The following is a 19,502-nucleotide window of genomic DNA, read 5'->3' as shown; positions in this document are numbered from 1 at the left end:
GCTCTTCTCTTTTCATTTCATAGTGTGATATAAATTTGTTTACAAATATCAGGTGTGACTCGCACAAGCATTGCTTTGAGTCGAAATGTTCATGTTAATTGTTTCGTTTGTTCATTTATTTAAAAATAAAAGATTGATTGATTGAAAAAAAGTCTCTATCTACACCAATGCAATATTTTCTTTGGATGCATCCTTATTTATCACAGATGCATCCTTATTTCATTTTTTTTCTTTGCTGATTGTATCGTACCAATGGTCCTAGAATATCGGGAGAAGGATCATTCGATTGTAAATTAAAAGGTTTAGTGCTCTTTTTCAGCGGCAAAAACGAATGTGCCACAGCAAAGTCACGTTTGCTGCCATTTTATAGCACCAAATAACAACTTTGGCTCAACGAGAGCCAAAAAGCTAAAGTAATATTTAGATAATTATATAGCAAATTATATAGCAATATTAGATAATTTTATATAGCAATTATATATAATTCTGAGATAACCAGCGTACTGAGCTCTGGCTTATCTGTTCAGTAAAATCCGTTGCTTCTACTTGTTGCAATATAGAATCTCCATCTTAAATCCGAAAATGGGATTTACTGGAAGGCCGATCGATCTGAAAAGGTCGATCTGTCGGAAAGGTCGATCTGTCGGAAAGGTCGATCTGTGGAAAGAAAGACATTTTTAAAAAATCTTTTTCGCAAAATAACTCAAGTTATTGTGTTAATCCGCAGTAGAAAATAAAGCTATTGGATGTCCCAGTATCGATGACGTTTTTCGTATGAAATTTTTTTTTTTCCAAAATTAAGGCCCTAAACGGATTTTCCCAAGGTTGTGACCTATCTAGATTGTATTTATCCACTGATATCACTGCTGTAATGATAGGCTATGTGCAAAGCTTGTAGAGGACGCTCCAGTTAGGCTATGATGCCACCATCCCCTTATCGTTTTTTTTGTAATAATGTTGTTAGTGTCTTTAGTTGTATGACTTTTATTAACTAATGTTTATTTTTGATGTTTTTTATTAATTAATGTGTATTTTCTTATATTTTTTAATAGCTGATGTTTAGTTTTATAATTTTTTGGTTTTAGTCGGGTTCCTCCCCTTGAAATCTCCCTCCTGAAAATCCTCCTCCTGGAGAAAATTACTCCCCGTGGTTTTATGTTGATGCTCAGTCTCGTTTCTCGTCCTTTTTTCTTCAACACAATGAATGTCGTATATTTTTTATGATATGGGCTAAATATAATCGATGTCCATTATTATAATTATTATTATTAACTACATTCGTTACACAAAAACACCTTCAATAAAGTGCTATGAAATTTTAGCGTAAAATTAAGAGAGAAAAATGGGTTTAATTTAAACAAAGCAGTGACAAATAATGAAAAAAAAACTGAAAAAAAAAATAAAACAACCACAAAACATTATTTAATAAGAAAATCCGACAACTCCACTTAAATCTTCTAAATAAAAAAACAGAAACCAACACACAAAAAAAAAAAAAAAAAAAAAAACCTCGGATCTAATGTTTTGTCGTTGTTTTTTGTTTTTTTTTTTCATCTCGTTTTTGTTTCACTGCTTTATTCAAATTAAACCCGTTTTTCTCTTAATATTTCATAAACAGGAAAGCAGTTTGGTCTAAGAAATTATTTAGCTGAAAGTGCGGAGAAGGGTAAGTAGGGGCCAGCCTCTCTCATACACTGAATAATTTATGTTTGTTTTAAGTTTTAATGTCGCTCTTTACGTTCATTTAAAGCAAACAAACTTTTTTTTTACATTTACTTTTACTTCTGAACTTTTTTTTACATTTACTTTTACTTTTACTTCTTAACTTTTTTTTTACATTTACTTTTACTTTTACTTCTTAAATTTTTTTTTACATTTACTTTTACTTCTTAACTTTTTTTTACATTTACTTTTACTTTTACTTCTTAACTTTTTTTTTTAATTTTACATTTACATAATGCAATAGAATATATATGTTGCCAAGTGCGGCCGCTATAAATGCATATTAAGCCAAATTTTTGGCTGTACTTTAAATAAATATGCCATTTTTCTGACAAAAATACTTTATTTCACCCTTCGTATCTCCTAGAAACGTGTTTGTGCTTTCTTGATAGGATGCTCTAGACACAGTAGTGATTAAGCTACGTTACGCTAAGTGTAACATTCCACGCAAAAGTCCTTTCAGAGGATGATGTAAAAAGATATGAAACCATCATAATCATTGTCCGATATCATCACAATCATCATAAGCAAACTATTAAAAAAAAATTAAAAGCTCTATTGATGGTATTATAGCTATTGCAGCAGGTTGGCTTATGTTAAGAGAAAATGGCGTGAAAGGCTTTCTAAAAATAGTTTATTCATTTATTTTCAAATTTATAAATTGATCATTTTGACACTTTTCTTAATCGCTAGGCGTTGACTAAACGTGAGACAAACTTTCTCTCAAGAAAATAAGATTCGAAAGGGTTTGTCTTTTCTAGTAAAAAAAAAGGAGAAAGAAACATGATGTATACTTTTGATGAGAATAAGAGACAGTTTTACTTTGAAGAAATATCCCAATTTTAAGGGAGAATTCACCAACTCCTCAAGACCTTCCTGAATAACAGTTACTGTATCTTCGATCGCTGAAATGAGCCTTTTCTTTGCCATTGCAGTTGAAAGGATCGTTGAGCTTTAAAGCCGAAATAACTTAAAAGCGCTTGTATGAATCACATAGAATAGCTGTTTGATCAACCATAAGCATTTTATCGCGAATTTTTTGACGATTCTTTACTCAATTATAGTCGGGGCTGTTCAAAAAAAAATCAAGGGCTTCAGGCTAGGCCTTTCCCAAGCCCTCTCACCTAAAAGGCTGCAGGACGATAATGTTGTTTGTTTTTTGTATACTCGGATTTTAGTCCAATTAAAAATCAGGAGATTCAGGCTCTCATAAAGGGCGTAAGAGCTCCCACCTCCTCATCAATAATATGCCTTTTAAGTTGCCTTTTTCATTGCCATACAAATAAAATTGAAGAGAAATTACCTGGCCCTCTGAATTCTGAATTCATCCTTTTTGTTTATTTGGGAGCATATATTTGTCATAACTTGAGTTTAAAATATACCATAGTTTACAAACTTATACTATTGGTTTTTATTCAATTAAGAGGCAAAAAATGCTCCTCTGCGCTGATCTTTGTTCAAGAGTCACGAGCTACAAAAAAGAACTATTCTGTTTAGTTATTGTTTAATTTCACTAATATGTTTGATTCACATTCTAACATGATTGCCTTGTCCTAAAAAAAAACCTAGTTAACAATCTACTGGAATTTTCTGAATGGGTTGTCTTAGAATGTAAAGTGGAAAGAGTAGATGGCGTGTATTGAAATCGGCGGAACCTTGGCGATGCTTTGCATAAAGAATAAAGGAATAACCTATCAAATAAGAGCTGTGAGTAAACTCGTAAGTAAATTTAATAAATACAAACATATGGAAAAAAGGATTGAGAAACTGGAAAAAAGATTGAGAACTGGAAACATATGGAAAAAAGGATTGAGGGCCCTTTTAATTCATCCCTTTGGGAGCATATATTTATATTAACTTGAGTTTGAAATCTACAACAGATTGTAAACTTTTTGTTATTATGTTTTTTTCAGTTGAGAGACAGAAGATGCTCCTACGCGCTGTATTTTTAAATCTGTGCCTTGGAGTTGCGTAAAATAAATCTTTGTTTGACTTAAAATAAACTTACATAACGTAAAACTGAGAGATATAAGATGCTTCTTCGCGCTACACTTTTAAATTTGTACCATGGAGTCGCCTAAAATAAACTTTGACTAACGTCAAATAAACTTATTTAACGTTAATTCTATGTCAAGCTTGATTGTATTTAGCACTACTTGCGTTATGGAAAAATTTCTTCCGTAAGATTACATAGCATACCGTAGAGTCTTCAGTTAAGCTAGTCTGAACAGTTGGCGTAGTGTTGAAGCACCATTATGCTGTTACTGATAAGTCTAAATTTACACAGGCTCTGTTGAACTTTTGGGTGCTATGGCCTACTGCGCCCCAAAGCAGTTGAGCTCCTGTTTGCCAAATATTGTTCCAAAATTAATTGAGGTGCTGGGTGACTCTCATATTAAGGTGCAGCAAGCGGGTGGACAAGCATTAGAGGTGATTGGATCTGTCATCAAAAATCCCGAGATTCAGGTTAGTCATATTTTCTACCTTTTTTTATAAATGATGCATATTTATATAGAAAGCTTGATTTAGTCGTAATGGAAAACTTACTGAGGGGGGGCTGATTTATATGGAGGGGGAGGGAAGAAATTAAATTTCATTAAAAATCCCATCATTCAGATTAGCCACATCTTTGACCTTGTTTATTAATCGCTCATTTTCCCTTAAAAATTTTGGCCTGGTATTTAGTCGCAATGGGAAACTTATGGAGGGGGATTGGTTGATAGGAACTGTTTGTTAATCATGCATTTTTCTTCAAAAATATTGGCTTGGCATGTAGTCACTGTGGACAAATTTTGGAGAGGGGGGGGGGGTCATTACTCCTAAAGTTCCAATGCTTTAAGTGTCCCTCAAGAAAAAAGGCGTTCATTTCCGTTCCCCTTGAAATTTCACTTTTTAAGTTTTTTTTTCTATATTTTCTTGAGTTCTCCATATCATTTGCCTGTTTTTGTACTGTTTCTATTTTTGGAGTTGTCAGGAAATTCTGTGAAACAGAATTCTGGTGTATGATTGATGCTGATTGATCATGTTAGTTATAGATCAGTTAATCTATGTTTTCCACCTTGTTGATTATTGATAAAACGTAGGACAACAAAGAAAAAAGAGGCAAGTCACAGTTAGTGAAAAAAAAAAGAAAAAAACTAAGTGGAGGAAGAAGAATAAAAAAATATAGTCAAAAATCCACAGGACAACATACAAATACAACCTTTAAAAACAAAAAGTAGAATAAGTAATGGTGAAAAGAAAATCAATAAAAACCCGATATCCTCAGGCTCGTTTTCTTCTGTTGTCTGAATGTTCGAAGTGAAAATACTTTGGTTGAGACCTTTGCCCAGCCGTCCTGAAGAAGAAGAAGAAGGTGGAAGAAGAATGAATAAATCTTCATAAAATTCAGTGGACGGAATAAAATACAAACATTAAAATAAGTAATGAAATAGAAGAGAACCTTTCTCAAGCAACAGTGAAAGGGTAGTAATTTAATACTAATTGATAAATTGATAAATAATTAATATTGATAAGTTGATATTATTATTACTAAAATTGGTTGATAAATTGATTAATTATTATCGATGATAATTAATACTTGATAAATAATCAATATTATTGAAACCATAATTTAATTGAATAATAATTGATAAAATCTGGTTGGCTTTTATTTCGTTTTCCTGCTATCTTATATTTTCTTGTTTTGTCATGCTTAGCCAGTGTGGTCTCAGAAATCAAGGAGGCACACTTGTGCCTCTATAAAGAGGCGATCCACCACAATGTTAAGCGATTTCAGGTCCTAGAGGTCGCAGAGAGACGGTGGTAATAGCATTTTGTAGCCCAAGCTCAAACTAAGAAACTTGCAAAATTTCATCCTCCTCCGACTTTATCTTCATGGGGTAAACTGGGCCGGAAGTTTGGATCCTCCCACCACAGCCCCCCTTTAACGTTGTCCGATTGGGCTGAAATTTAGAGGTTAAGCTTTCCTAGGGCCCGGGAGCTTATCCTCGACATTTCAGCTCAATCCGATCACACCTTCCCTGTTTTCAAAAAACCAAATATAGCCACTTAAACTTCATCATCATTTCTTTTTTTTTCTTAGCCACGCCTACAGGCCACAGTTGGCAACGGATCCGGTTGAATGAGGACTCATTCGAAGCAGAATTCGACCTGTTAGGGCCTTTTGATATTTTCAGACCGAAAAAATTATCCCCCGAATTTACATTTACGAAAAACCTTAGTTTTTTTCAAATAATACATATAAACCGTTTAGACATGATTTTTTATTAAAATATCTGCGCTTCAATTTAAATAACAAAGCATGTATAACCTTTTTTTGTTTATTATTTAAAAAAACTACGTTTTCTAAAGAGTTAAAGAGGCTGAGTTACAAGGTCGACCCTTAAAACGTACAGGGATTAGGAGGCACAGTTGGGGGGGCTGTTAAAGAGGCTGAGTCACAAGTTCGAAGCTTAAAACGTACAGTGATTAGGAGGCACCCTGTACGACGTGATTTGAGTATTCAGGAATTAAAAGCCTTAACACAAGAATGTTCAAGAGCGGGGGTTTGGGGGCGGCAGCCCCCCCAACTTTAACTCCTGACACGATCAGCAAACAGTTAGCCAACCAATAATAAGTAATAAACTGTACAAAAACGTGCAGAAATTATTTGAAAAAAACTACGTTTTCTAAAGAGTTAAAGAGGCTGAGTTACAAGGTCGAACCTTAAAACGTACAGGGATTAGGATGCACAGTTGGGGCTGCCGCCCCCAAACCCCCGCTTTCGCAGCCTTTAAATAAAAAAAAAATTTTAAACTGAAAGTAAGGAGCGACATTAAATCTTAAAACGAACAGAAATTATTCCGTATATGAAAGAGGCTGTGCCCTCCTCAACGCCTCGCTCTTTACGCTAAAGTTTTTATTGTTTAAAAAAAGAGTTGTGAGAAAGTCAAACTTTAGCGTAAAGAGCGAGGCGTTGAGGAGGGCACAGCCTCTTTTTTTTTTATTTAAAGGCTGCGAAAGCGGGGGGTTTGGGGGGGCGGCTGCCCCCCAACTGTGCCTCCTAATCCCTTTACGTTTTAAGGTTCGACCTTGTAACTCAGCCTCTTTAACTCTTTAGAAAACGTAGTTTTTTTTCAAATAATTATTTGTTAAGGATGACATTTTTTCTCAAAAAGTTCAGCTTAGCACTTATTTAAAGTGATAAGTTTTTACTTCCCGTCTTGCTTGTGAATTACTGATTCTAATTGATCACGTTAACCCATTGGTCGTGCGGATAAGGGCCTAATTTTTTTGGAAAAGTATTACTCGGATTTTTAGAAATAGACCAATTTTCACAAATTCTTTCACTTTTTGAATGTTTTCTGAGATTTTTTACTTCTCAAATTTCCCCCTACAGTTTTTCCTTTGGAGATTCACGTCCCACGAAATGGCCTTTCCTCCAAATAAACCCTTAGATACTCTAGCAAAAATTGTCGTTTTTCTTTATATTAGTATTAAGCAATTAATTTGGGGAATATTCCTGAATTAATTTTTGTTAGCACAAAACACTGTTCCCGTGATTTCTTTGATTATTATTAACATCGATTAATTTTACTGTGAGGCTTGTTGAATATTATTATTGGTCTGATATTGTACACTTTTATTATTGATATTTTTTATCAATATAATATTAATATTGCCTAAGTGGTATATTTTTGATTATTATTATTATATGGATATTTTGTATTGATTATTATTAATATAATTAATTCGGAATATGTTTTATTCTTAGGCAATCGTCCCAGTGTTACTGGGCGCTCTGCAAGATCCAGCCAAAAAAACTTCATCTTGCCTTGCAACACTGTTGGATACGAAGTTTGTTCACTTTATCGACGCGCCATCTCTTGCTCTTATTATGCCAGTGGTACAAAGGGCCTTCCAAGATCGTTCAACTGAAACTAGAAAGATGGCAGCACAAATTATTGGCAATATGTACTCTCTAACTGATCAAAAAGATCTTAGTCCATATTTACCTACTATTATCCCTGGATTAAAGGCTTCAGTTGTAGATCCTGTACCGGAGGTAAGCGTTTTAAACTCTTGCTTTCAAGTTGTCATTCTTTCTTGCTTTCAATTTGTTTCTGTTTTTACTCTCTAGTTTGTCTTGCTTTCAATTTGTCATTCATTTTATGGTTTTACCTTTAGCTTGTCTTTCTTTTTAGTTTTTAGTTGAAGTAATAAGACTAAAGTAATATTCCAGCTACTGGGACCTAACGCGCGGGCTTGACTTTAAATGAAGAGTGCCTCTCTTAAGGTCAATTCTCATTGACACTTTATTAATACAGAGGTTTAGCTAGCACTAATCTGAGCTATCAGGTTTTTCATACAGTCTTCTGATTGGCTAAAAAACCCTATAATTGAATCATAATTGGTAATAATTTGTTAAGCAACTTAAATAAATATTACTCTTTTTTAAGTTATTTTGAAGCCCTATTGCTATAAAATAATTGAAACTGTGACAAAAAAAAAGTCTGTACCGTCAGAAAAAGGTGAAAAGGTAAATAATACGGCATTTGACTTTACAATCCCTACTGACAGTGCTAAACTCTGTTTCATGGCTCTTAAGCCAGAAATTTCACTGGGGAGCTGGGGGCCAGCCATTATATGCTTTCGCACACCCTTTCTGTTGACCTTCCCCAAGTTTCTCCAGGTAACCTATTAGAGCTGGGTCGACTCTGGCTGAGCTGACAAGGTTTCGCCATTGCCCCCTGTACCAAACCAAATAACGGACGACACCAGGACCCGAACCCGTTGTCCTCACGGACAACGGGTTTCGACTCTAGCGTGCTAATCGGGTAGGATGACTCAGTTAAGTCAACAAAAATAATCTAAACCAGCCATCAAAATTCTTCTCCGTTACTGTGATAACTAATTGACTAATTGAACTAAATGAATTGATTCAGCGCTTCATATAATGATGAAACATTTGAAAAAAAAACTGCAGCTTTTAAATTTTATATGAATAAACATTTTCTTTATGTATGCTTGTATTTACATTTTATTTCAATATCTTATATATATTTTATATATCGTTTATATTTTTCAGGTGTTGTTTTATATTTTATATATTAGTTTATGTATGGTAATGTAAAATAATATATTTATTTAATATAAAAGAAGTGAATGTAAAGTATATTTATATTTATGTTTTTTATTAGGTTCGAACTGTGTCGGCTCGTGCTCTTGGAGCCATGGTTAGAGGTATGGGTGAGGCCAGTTTCGATGATCTACTACCTTGGCTTATGCAAACGCTTACCTCCGAAGCTAGCCCTGTTGACAGGTAACAAACTACTACTACTAACAATTCACTGTACCACCAAGCCGCCTGAGGCCAACACAGCCACGGACGCTCCTCTTCCATCCCAATCTATTTAAAGCCTCCTTCTTTACACCCTCCCAATGAGTTCCTATTTTCCTCAAATATTTCCTTACGTGCATCATCCACCCCATTCGGAGGCGACCTGTTTTTCTTTTGGCTCTAGACGGTTGCCCGACAAGGATGATCTTGGGTAATTGGCCATCCTTTATCCGCAAAACCTGTCCTAGCCATCTCAACCTTTCTCTCATTATAACTCTTGAAAGAGGGATTGACCCACATTTTTCGTATAGCTTACACTTTGAGATTGTGTCAGTCAGTCGGGTACCCAAAACAATCCATAGGCAATTTCTCTGGAAATCATCTAGAAAATCTTCTTCTGTTTTCCTGAGATCCCGAGTTTCAGAACCATACTGCCATCACTCCCATCACTGCCATCACTGTAGCTTCCAATATTCTAATCTTGGTGCGCAGACTGATCTTCCTATTCTTCCAAACTTTTTCAACTAAAAAAAAAAACAAAAAAAAACACCCTGGACCTTGGCTATTCGACTTTTAAGATGTTCACTGCACCCGCCGATTGGCTGCCCACTTGATCGATCTTCTCGTTACCCAACATCACTTTCACTGATTCCTAGTCTTAGTGACTTTGTCTTCTTAACCTTAATTTTCAAACCTACTTTTGCACCCTAAACTCGCAAAACCTCTAAAAATTCATTCATTTTGATAAAATTTTCATCTAGGATGCTTAGTTAAGTTTTTTTTAATTTATTTACTAGTTTGATATAATAAAGGCCTTTTTGATTGTCAATCCAGATTTTTAAATTGAGAATCTAATCGTCAAATTCGATTTCTATTTATGACTTGTCTGTGGGTTTTAGATTCGATTTAAAATCTCGAAATCAAATCCTCGTTTCAGTTGTAAAATCCACAGCTCCGTTTCAAATGAAGTTCATCGATTTAAGATTATCAGATGCTTTCAAAAGCGTCTGATAATGCAACAGCTTTCAACATGCATACATTTCGTGGTGCTGTACTGTGGTGGCGCAGCGGGTTTGACGCAGTGGGGTTTGTGGTGGCGCAGTGAGTTTGGTAATACTGGACCCAGAGATCGAACCTTGTCTTAGGTTCGGTGCAGGGTCGGTGCAGGGACCTTAGTAGTCAAGAAGTGATGTTAAGCCGATTACTTTTTAGTTGTGCTTTACAAGTACCAAATCTTCTTTTTAGTTTTTCGTTTTTAAAGAATTTATACAACTAGTTCCTTTTTTTCTAATTTATAAGAAATATTTTTTTAGACTTTTTTTTAAAACAATTTTTGTAATTGAAAGTTGGAATTTAAAAATTTTTCGCATTAAAACATTTTTAAGGCTTAAACTTTTTATGTTATTTCCCATTATAGATCCAAAAAATATCCGAGGATCGATTTCGTTGGGGAGAAAGGGGGAATGTCAGATAGAATTATGAATTTTTTTTTTTTTTTTTTTTTTTTTTTTTTTTTTTTTGAATTTGAGCAGTTGAAAAGGGCTTTTAGAAAACGAAGAAATGAAAAAAAAAAATGAAAAACTTTGTCTAAGTGTTGAGTGTATGTTTGTGTAAGATGATGTTCAGACAAAGTTTTTTATTTGGGCATTTTTGAGGTAAGAGAGAGAGAGTAAATTGGGAGGATGGGATTATAAGGTAAACAGAGGGATTTTGGAGGCAAAATAAGAAATTTTTTTTGGAGTTTGATAGTTGGTGCCACTGTGGAAGGGGTTCCCTATACCAGAAGGGCACCCTGCAAAGGGGCTAGGCAGATGTTGTAATAATGTTGGTTAGTTGGTTGTAGAATGCCCCCAAATGAAATATTTAAAATATTAACTGCTCAAATTTATAGTTTGATTGTTATGATAAAGTAAAGTTAAAAAATTTTGTAGGTTTTTTTTTTGTTTTTTTTTTTTAGTGTAGGTGGTACATAAATGTAGTTATTAGTTTCAGAAATAAAGAAGTTAGTACCACTGAGAGGAGAGGAGGTGGGATTTAAAAAAATAATAAAAAAAAAGAATTACACATTCTATCCAAAATACTCAGCTGATAATCTAGGGACTGCAGCGAAGGGGAGCAATATACTGATGACACTCTAATGATGCTAGACTCCAAATAAATAGAGACGATGACACACTCGTTTGTAGACTCATCATAATGAATATCGCACTTAAATTCTTTTTAACTAATACTGCATCACTGAAGAATCTTTTTTTCAAAATCAAACTTTTATACTTAAAAAAAAAAAAAAAAAAAAAAAAAAAAAAAAAAAAAAATTAAAGAATTTATACAACTAGTTCCTTTTTTTCTAATTTATAAGAAATATTTTTTTAGACTTTTTTTTAAAATAATTTTTGTAATTGAAAGTTGGAATTTAAAAAATTTTCGCATTAAAACATTTTTAAGGCTTAAACTTTTTATGTTATTTCCCATTATAGGTCCAAAAAATATCCGAGGATCGATTTCGTTAGGGAGAAAGGGGGAATGTCAGATAGAATTCTGAAATGGCTAATATTCTTAATAAGTTCTCTGGGTTTACGTTTAAAAATTGGTGATAAACTTCGCTCTTTTCAGCTATTCTAATATTTCGCCAAATTTGATTTCTTTTCACTATCTGTTTTCGGGTTTTTTTTTTACAATTTAGATTGTAAAATTCGCTTTTCTTTTTAAATTTCCGAAGCGAGAATCCTGGCTATCAATAAAAAACGCCTTAATTGTTTTGCTAAGACAATTTACCTACCCCAAAGATATTTTCGACTGTATATTGAAGTACAGACAGAGATATCAGGGCGATTTGGACCAAAAATACAAGGGTAGTTTAGAACTTGCTTCTTGTCAATTTAAACGACGTACTATGGGGTGTTTGGGTCCAAATCCTAATCAAAAGGATTTAGTATGATTTTCTTTGTCTAATTGAGTGAAACTTCTTTTTAGACATGAACTAACATTTGATAAGTGTTTTAGGGAAATTTTCAACCCTTCACATGGAAAAACCAGGAAAAATATGTAAAATACGGGAAATTATTCAATATACTTTTTTCTTCGTTAAACTTTGTTTAACAGTAATGCTGTGAAATCTGTGTTTTCGTTTTTCTGCAATAACGGTGGTACTTTAGGGTTGATTGGTGATTAGAAGTAGGGGCTGGAAAGAAGAGAGAATGAAAGAGGAGGCTGGAGGAGGAAAGGGGGATGCCGGAGAGAAGAATGTATAAATGTTTGTTATTACAGTCGATACTCGATAACTCAAACCTCGGTAACTCGAAATCTCCAATATCTCGAAACCTGTCTAAGTCGAAGAAAAAATATGCTTAACTGGAAAAAACAGTTCGGTTAAATTTTACCTCTGTAAGTCGAAGTGACCCGAAAACTACCTCTATAGTTCGAAATTCTGTAGATAAGTCGTCATTTATTTTTCACTTTACCTCCATAAGTCAAAGTTTACCTCTGTATGTCGAACTTTTTCCAAAGAACCTCTGTTAGTCGAACCCCGGTATGGAGGCTGCAACGTGTAAACTTTGATATGTATAAATTTTGTTTAACCTATTTTCTGTCAGATTCAGTTAATTTTCAGGTGTCTATTTCCTAGCAAACTAAATTTATTATTGAGCTTTGCAAGTCCATTAGTGATATATGAAGTCTATAAAACACTAATAGACTTAATCTTAATTTTATTAGGAGTAATTAGGGATTAAGTTAGGGAGTAATTATTAATTTATTTAATAGTAAATAGTAATTACTAAATTAATAAATAAATAGTAATTACTAAATTAGGGAGTAAGTTTAGCGATTTTGTACCTCTGTAACTCGAATGTTCATTTGGAATTTTATGTATAGGGACTCCTATAAGTCGAACTGTAGGTACCTCGAAGAAACATCGTGGTCCCGTGAATTTTGAGTAAGCGAAAGTCGACTGGATTATGATCCTGATTGTGTAGCAATGCACAAGGAATTGTTTTTTTAGATTTTTTTTTTTTTTTTTTTTTTTTTTTTTTAGATTCAACTGCTCTTGAACTTATAACTTCAATGCATTTTATTCACGATCAAGGTCTTATTACAGCATTTTCTCCGAGAGGGTGGGTGGGAGGGGGGCTAAGCGGAACGAAATGCCTTTTTTTCCTCAGAACAGGGGTGCCAATTCGTGAAAATGTAGATGGGGGAACATAGAGGGGCTCCTCTCTAGGAATATGTATCACTCGCAATATAATACTTGTATCTTCGGGGTTATTAGTTTCATATACATTCATCAAGCCAGAATTATGGCTATATAAACCTTTCTTTAGGGAATGAATTAAGATCCTTAGAAAAATGGGAAACTTTTTTCTTTTTTTAACGCAACCGTGGCATTTTCATAGTTGCCACAGCTATGCCACTGGACCAGCTCTGTTAATCCTCTGAAGATTGAAATGGTTAACAAATAAACCCAAAATGTAAATAACTTAATTATTTGCATTCAAAATAAATTTATACAGATGTGTTTGTGTCCAACTAAACTTTCGCGAGTTTTCGCGTACGTACGCTTCTCTGAAATAACGGCAGTACTTGAGGGTTGGATGGTGGTTACAAGCTGGGGCTGAAAAGAAGTGAAAAAGGGGAAGTCTTTCAACTCCAACTTTCGCGTATTTTCGTGTTAAATCAGGGGTTAAGCAAGGTTGCGTCCTATCCCCATTTATATGGATCATTTTGATGGAGTTTTTCGTGAGGAACACAGCAAAGAGAACACGGAATAAATTGGGGAAGTAAAACTCTCCTGGGCTTAGATTAATGATTATTTAAGCGCTTTATCTAGATGTCGAATTTTCAAAATTTCAGATTCTAATATTTGTTCTTTCGAATTTTTGGAAAGGAGTTTACTCCTACTAGCGATCAATTGGATTCTTTCTTTGGCTACTGTGGCAACATGCAGTGGCCACTTTTTTCCTTTCCATTTTTTTTCGGCGTGTTTTTTAATAAAAAGAAAAAGAAGAAATTCTTAAAATGAAGTCTTAAAAATATAATAGATGGCGGTAGATGGGTATACCCTAATCCGAGCTATTGAATGATAGAGAAATTGTCGTTTCACGTTGAAACGTTAAAACCATAAGACTGCGGGGAAAGAAAAGCTGAATTCAGTTATCAACTGATCAGAAATTGTTGTCTCACGTTAAAATACTAAAACCGTAGGACTGCCGGAAAATACACACTAAAACATATAATACTAATACTAAAACATGGTATTAACATGAACATATATTAATCTAAACAGTATAATATTTGGGCTATAGATTCGCACATTAGGGGAGAGGGTAGTATTAACATAAGCAGTATAACTTAAGCGTACAATGCGAAAACCTAATTCGTAATATTAACATAAATACATTAAACTTGGGTGTATGGTTCAGTTGACCAGTACTTGGGGTAGTATTAACTATGTAGGCTACTACAACATATATTAATATAAAGTGTATAAAATAAACAGCATAACATAGTCCATATTTAGTATAACATAAGCGGTTCTAGGCGTTTACCCCCCCCCCCCCGGCGATTACCCCCCAAAATATCCCACCGGAAAATACCCCCCCCCCCTGGAAAATACCCTCGCGGAAAATACCCCCCCCCCCGGAAAATACCTCCCCACGGAAAATACCCCCAAACACACACCCCCCCCCCCCCCCCGTGGAAAATAAGGCTTTTCAAATTTGAGAAATTTATTTGGGTTTTATTTTTTTAGTTTCCGTAAGGGGAAGGAATTTTGGTACTTGTGTATTATGCGCCACTCACCCAAGTTTACGCTATGTGAAATTTGAGAACACACCGTTTTTTTTTTAGTTTCTTCGTTACTTTAGAAATAAATTTGGGCTATAGATTCGCACATTAGGGGAGAGGGTAAAGCATAGCGGGTCTGCAGGCAAAATGTGTTTTATGCGATTATTCTGCATTTTGATTATACATCAAAATCCAAATATAGATCATTGAAATATTGATAGTTTTTTCTGCGCTACAAAAACTAAAGTAAGTAGCAAGTTTAAAACTTAGTGTATTATGCGCCACTCACTCAAGTTTACGCTGTGTAAAATTCGAGAACACACCGGTTTTTTCGTTAGTTACTTCGTTACTTTGGAAATAAATTTGGGCTATAGATTTACACATTAGGGGGGGAGGGGTAAAGTATAGCGGGTCTGCATGCAATATGTGTTTGGCACAATTATTCTGCATATAAGATAGATAGCTAAATAAGTGTATTTTAAAGCCAAATATACGGCCATGAACACAGATAAATAACATAAATGAAAGGCACAAATAATTTAAACTTTGATTAGCGATCTTCATAAAAGACTTAAATGAAACATTACATTTATTTTTTACGGGATTTTTTTTTTTTAGTTAACAGAATTTCCAGATACCTCGCTATTCTTCTGTAATTTCTTAGTGGCCATATGCCTAGAAAGAATTGTTTTTTGACTTCAAACTCCAAATATTTTACCCCCGGAATACCCCCCCTCCCCCGTGGAGGAGTTTGGGTACTTGTGTATTATGGGCAACTCACTCAAGTTTACGCCATGTAAATCTCGAGAATAAAACCGGTTTCTTCGTTAGTTTGTTTCATTTTAGCGCGAGACAAGACAAAGACAAGTGACAGAGTATATGGGAAATATATGATTTGGGCTATATATTTGCACATAAGGGGGGGGGGTAAAGTATTTGGATAGTTTGAAGTCAGAAAACAATTCCTACTTCACAATATGCAGAATAATTGTACCTACTTTACCCCCCCCCCCTCCCCCTAATGTGCAAATATATTGCCCAAATTTGTTTCTTAATGTAACGAAGAAACTAACAAAAAAAACGGTATGTTCTCGAATTTTACACAGCGCAAACTTGAATAAGTGGCGCATAATACACAAGTATCAAAACTCCTTCCCCCTACGGAAATTTTAAAAATAAAACTCAAATAAAATTCTCAAATTTGGAAAACCTTATTTTCCACGGGGGGCGGAGGATATTTTCCTTAGGGGAGGGGGGTATTTTCCGCCGGGGAGTATTTTCCTTTGGGGGGGGGAACGCCGGCCACCAGCATAAGCATACAATATCAAAACATAGCAAAAACTTGCAGAGGGAAGATAAATTTTAAAGTAATAAGAACAGTAAGGACAGTGAATTTCCATTTTACTTAAGTCGCTTTACAGTACTTTACACAAAGATATTTTTGAAAATAAAGAAATTTGGGGATTCCGTTTTTAATGAAAAAGACATCTTTATGCAGTCACCGGTATTAGCTGGCACCAATTTAGAAAAAGAAACGCTGGTAAAAAATTAGAATTAGAGCATAGCTTGTTCTAAAATCGGATAAATTTTCTGTTTCAATGACATTGTGCATAAGCAAGGGAGGGAAATTGGGAACTGACGCTATCCCAATAACCAAAATAAACGCCATGTTTTCCTATAATTCGCCAGTTTTAATCGAAACCGTACCTTCTCCAAAGATTTCTCTATATTTGCCTGGTTAGTACCAAATAATGTTGGGCTAGGAATTTCTGTTGGTTAATTTTCATGGTCCAACGTGGCAACACTGACAAAAATTTTGTGCTGTACTGAAAATATTCGTATTTTTTGGAACAATTAAAAGAAAAATTTTAGAAAACCACGAATTTAAGTTATAAATATACCTAAAACAGGTCTAGGGAGAAAAAAATATTTCAGTTTGGTGTATAATCGATTATTGATTATATTAATTTATCATTGATTTCACTTGAATGATCTAAAAAAAAATTCTTTTATTATTATTATTATTATTTTTTAGGTCTTGTTGTGCGCGAGGGTTTGAAAGTGGGTAGCACTACAGGGAACTGCCATAGTTACCAAATTACTCAAATAGTATTCCTTTGACAGGGGTGGATCCAGGTTGGGGACGAAGGACACCGTAACTAATTATTTGTGCTCATAGATTTTCACGGTTCAACATGGCAACACTGACGAAAATCTTGTGCTGCCCTGAAAATTATGTATAAACTAAACTTATAGACTTAATTAATTATTTATTGCTTATAAATACATTAATATGTAAAATATATTAGTTAAACTTATTTTAGTTAAGAAACGGTATGTTGTAATGAATATGTCAGTATATTATTAATTCCGAAGACACGTAAAGTAGTTATGTTTAGGAATAAACGGATTGTCAATATTTAAATGTTGATGGACAAAAAAAGGCTGTCAAATTGGATTGATTAATTTTGCATTGTTCAGTATGGCAATACTGATGAAAATATGGTATTGCCCTAAAAACTTCATAATGTTGAAAACAAATAAAACAAAAATATTACCAAAACCGCGGTGTTCAGGTATGAATAGACCTAATATAGGTCGAGTGTTCACAAAACGATTTTACGTTGTCCTTGGTACTTTAACATCACGTCACTTCTATCCTTTGACTTTAGGTCTGGTGCTACACAAGGTTTAGCGGAAGTGTTTAGTAGATTGGGAAAAGAAAAGCTTCACGACCTTTTCCGGAAGTAATACCAACAGAAGAGAGACTGATTAACTTTTTATTTTTTTTATTTCTATTTTGATGTCCATGATATTTTAACATCACGTATCTTATATTCTTCCACTTTAGATCCGGTGCTGCCCAAGGTTTAGCCGAAGTGGTTGGTGGATTGGGAATAGAAAAGCTTCACAAACTAATGCCAGAAATCATAGCAACAGCAGAGAGACTGGACATTGCACCTCATGTGAAGGATGGCTACATTCTGCTCTTCATTTATATGCCCGCTGTCTTTCAATCGGAATTCATTCCCTATATAAGCCAGATTATTCCTCCTATTCTTAAGGTATGATTAATGATTCCTGCTACTTACAAACCAGCGCAGGACAAAACTACAAAACGTTTTTTTCAGGTTTTTCGTCGCGATTAGCAGGACTTCTCTGTTGAACTTTTTCTCTTGTTTTATTTTCTTTCCCTTATATTTATTTCTTTTTGCCAATAGTGGGTAATAATTTGTCTTGACCTCTTGGTGCTAATTATGTTAAGGACATTTTTGGTTTTAGATATTTAAAAAGATAGAGTAAAAATTTACAAGTAAAATTGCCAAAGATAAAGAGAAAACTATTTTATTAAACAATGCTAAATGCTTGCATAGACTTAGGTTTTCCCACGCCTGCTGACACATATGGCGACAATAGTGCCTCTCCATGACGACCTCTCCACTCTTTAAAAATGCAAATTTCGAGGGAGAATCTTTCGAAAAGCTCTGTGCATTTGTCAAAACAGCCAAAAAAGACAGAAATTTAATGGGATCCCTTTTTTAAAGATTTTTCTCTTTTAAGTGACTTTAGACGATTTTTTGCTGTTTCCTTTTTGAGGAGAGTTGCAACACTGGTTTTTATGTAAATCTAGAGAGATATTTGCTTACTTACTCAACTTAGGTCTGAGTAAACTGGATGCATAGCTATTTGACTTTTAGACTATTTCCAGGCTATCAAAAAGTTGTTTCTGTGATATATTAGGGACGGGTAAGGGTATTAACTTAAATTTTTCAGGCTTACCATTATTGTGACTGCAACTGTGATTATTTGGGACTGCTACTGCGATTAAGATTGCTTGTGACGGTGGCTACTTGTGACTGCGAACACTTGTGACTGTGACTGCAACTCATTGAGACTACAACTACTTTCATGAAATTTCGAGGGGGACAACTGAGGGTATTAAGGTGAATCTTGCTTCAGTCCACCCAATCTTGGCAGTGACTCCACAAAATACCTTACCTCTTCGTCAGACAGACACAGTAGGACGGCAATTGGCTTAAGATTAGTAGTATTAGGGCCCTATTTGTGGCCACTACACTCAGGGGCACCACAAAAATTTTCTCACAACTGACCACTACAAAGTACTGTCTCAAGTTTCTCAAGATATTACAAGTATACCATTTCTATTGTTTTATTTTTATTTCCTATCATGTTATATTATCCAAAGATCCTGTAGGACGGGAGGAAAAAAAAAGAAGAATAAATGTAGCAAATAGTCAATTACTAGAACAGGAGAAAATATTTAGCCTCTCTCCCGACCAACACAAGATTTGAAATTTCATATCCCTCCACTCTCCCGATAAAACCCAATTTGTGCTTTAGTAGGCTTCTATTTTTGCCCACTGCGCTCAGGGGCATCACGAGAAGTTTTTCATCACTACCCCCTATAAAATACTTTCTCAAATCTTTTAAGACACACACCTTTTTCTTATAATTATTGTATTTATTATAATAAAATATAAATATTCTGTCAGACGGCATGCAAAATAAAGAAGAAAAAAAAAACATAGCGAACACACTTCTATAGGAACTGGAGAGAAATATTTTGCCTCTCTCCCCCAACACAAAACTCGAAGCTCCATTCATTATGGTCAAATTTAGTTATAATGATCAGAAGCGAACAAAAAAGGCAGTAAAG

The 19,502-nt window shown here is 34.5% G+C and overlaps 1 protein-coding gene across 1 annotated transcript in view; it reads left to right on the top strand.

Moving 5' to 3' along the window:
• l(3)80Fj (lethal (3) 80Fj) overlaps positions 1 to 19,502 on the top strand; it is a 252,563-nt gene that overhangs the window by 141,001 nt on the left and 92,060 nt on the right. The window contains exons 22-25 of the mRNA XM_089103680.1: positions 4,010 to 4,188; positions 7,478 to 7,768; positions 8,904 to 9,025; positions 17,676 to 17,889. Of these exons, the coding sequence (XP_088959806.1) occupies positions 4,010 to 4,188; positions 7,478 to 7,768; positions 8,904 to 9,025; positions 17,676 to 17,889 (806 nt within the window). The remainder of the gene's footprint in view (positions 1 to 4,009; positions 4,189 to 7,477; positions 7,769 to 8,903; positions 9,026 to 17,675; positions 17,890 to 19,502) is intronic.

The sequence above is a fragment of the Artemia sp. Qi Xiang Cuo genome, chromosome 17 (assembly GCF_049724085.1).
Source record: "Artemia sp. Qi Xiang Cuo chromosome 17, ASM4972408v1, whole genome shotgun sequence".
Taxonomy (NCBI): Eukaryota; Metazoa; Arthropoda; class Branchiopoda; order Anostraca; family Artemiidae; genus Artemia; species Artemia sp. Qi Xiang Cuo.
This window is presented reverse-complemented; position numbering and strand designations above follow the sequence as displayed.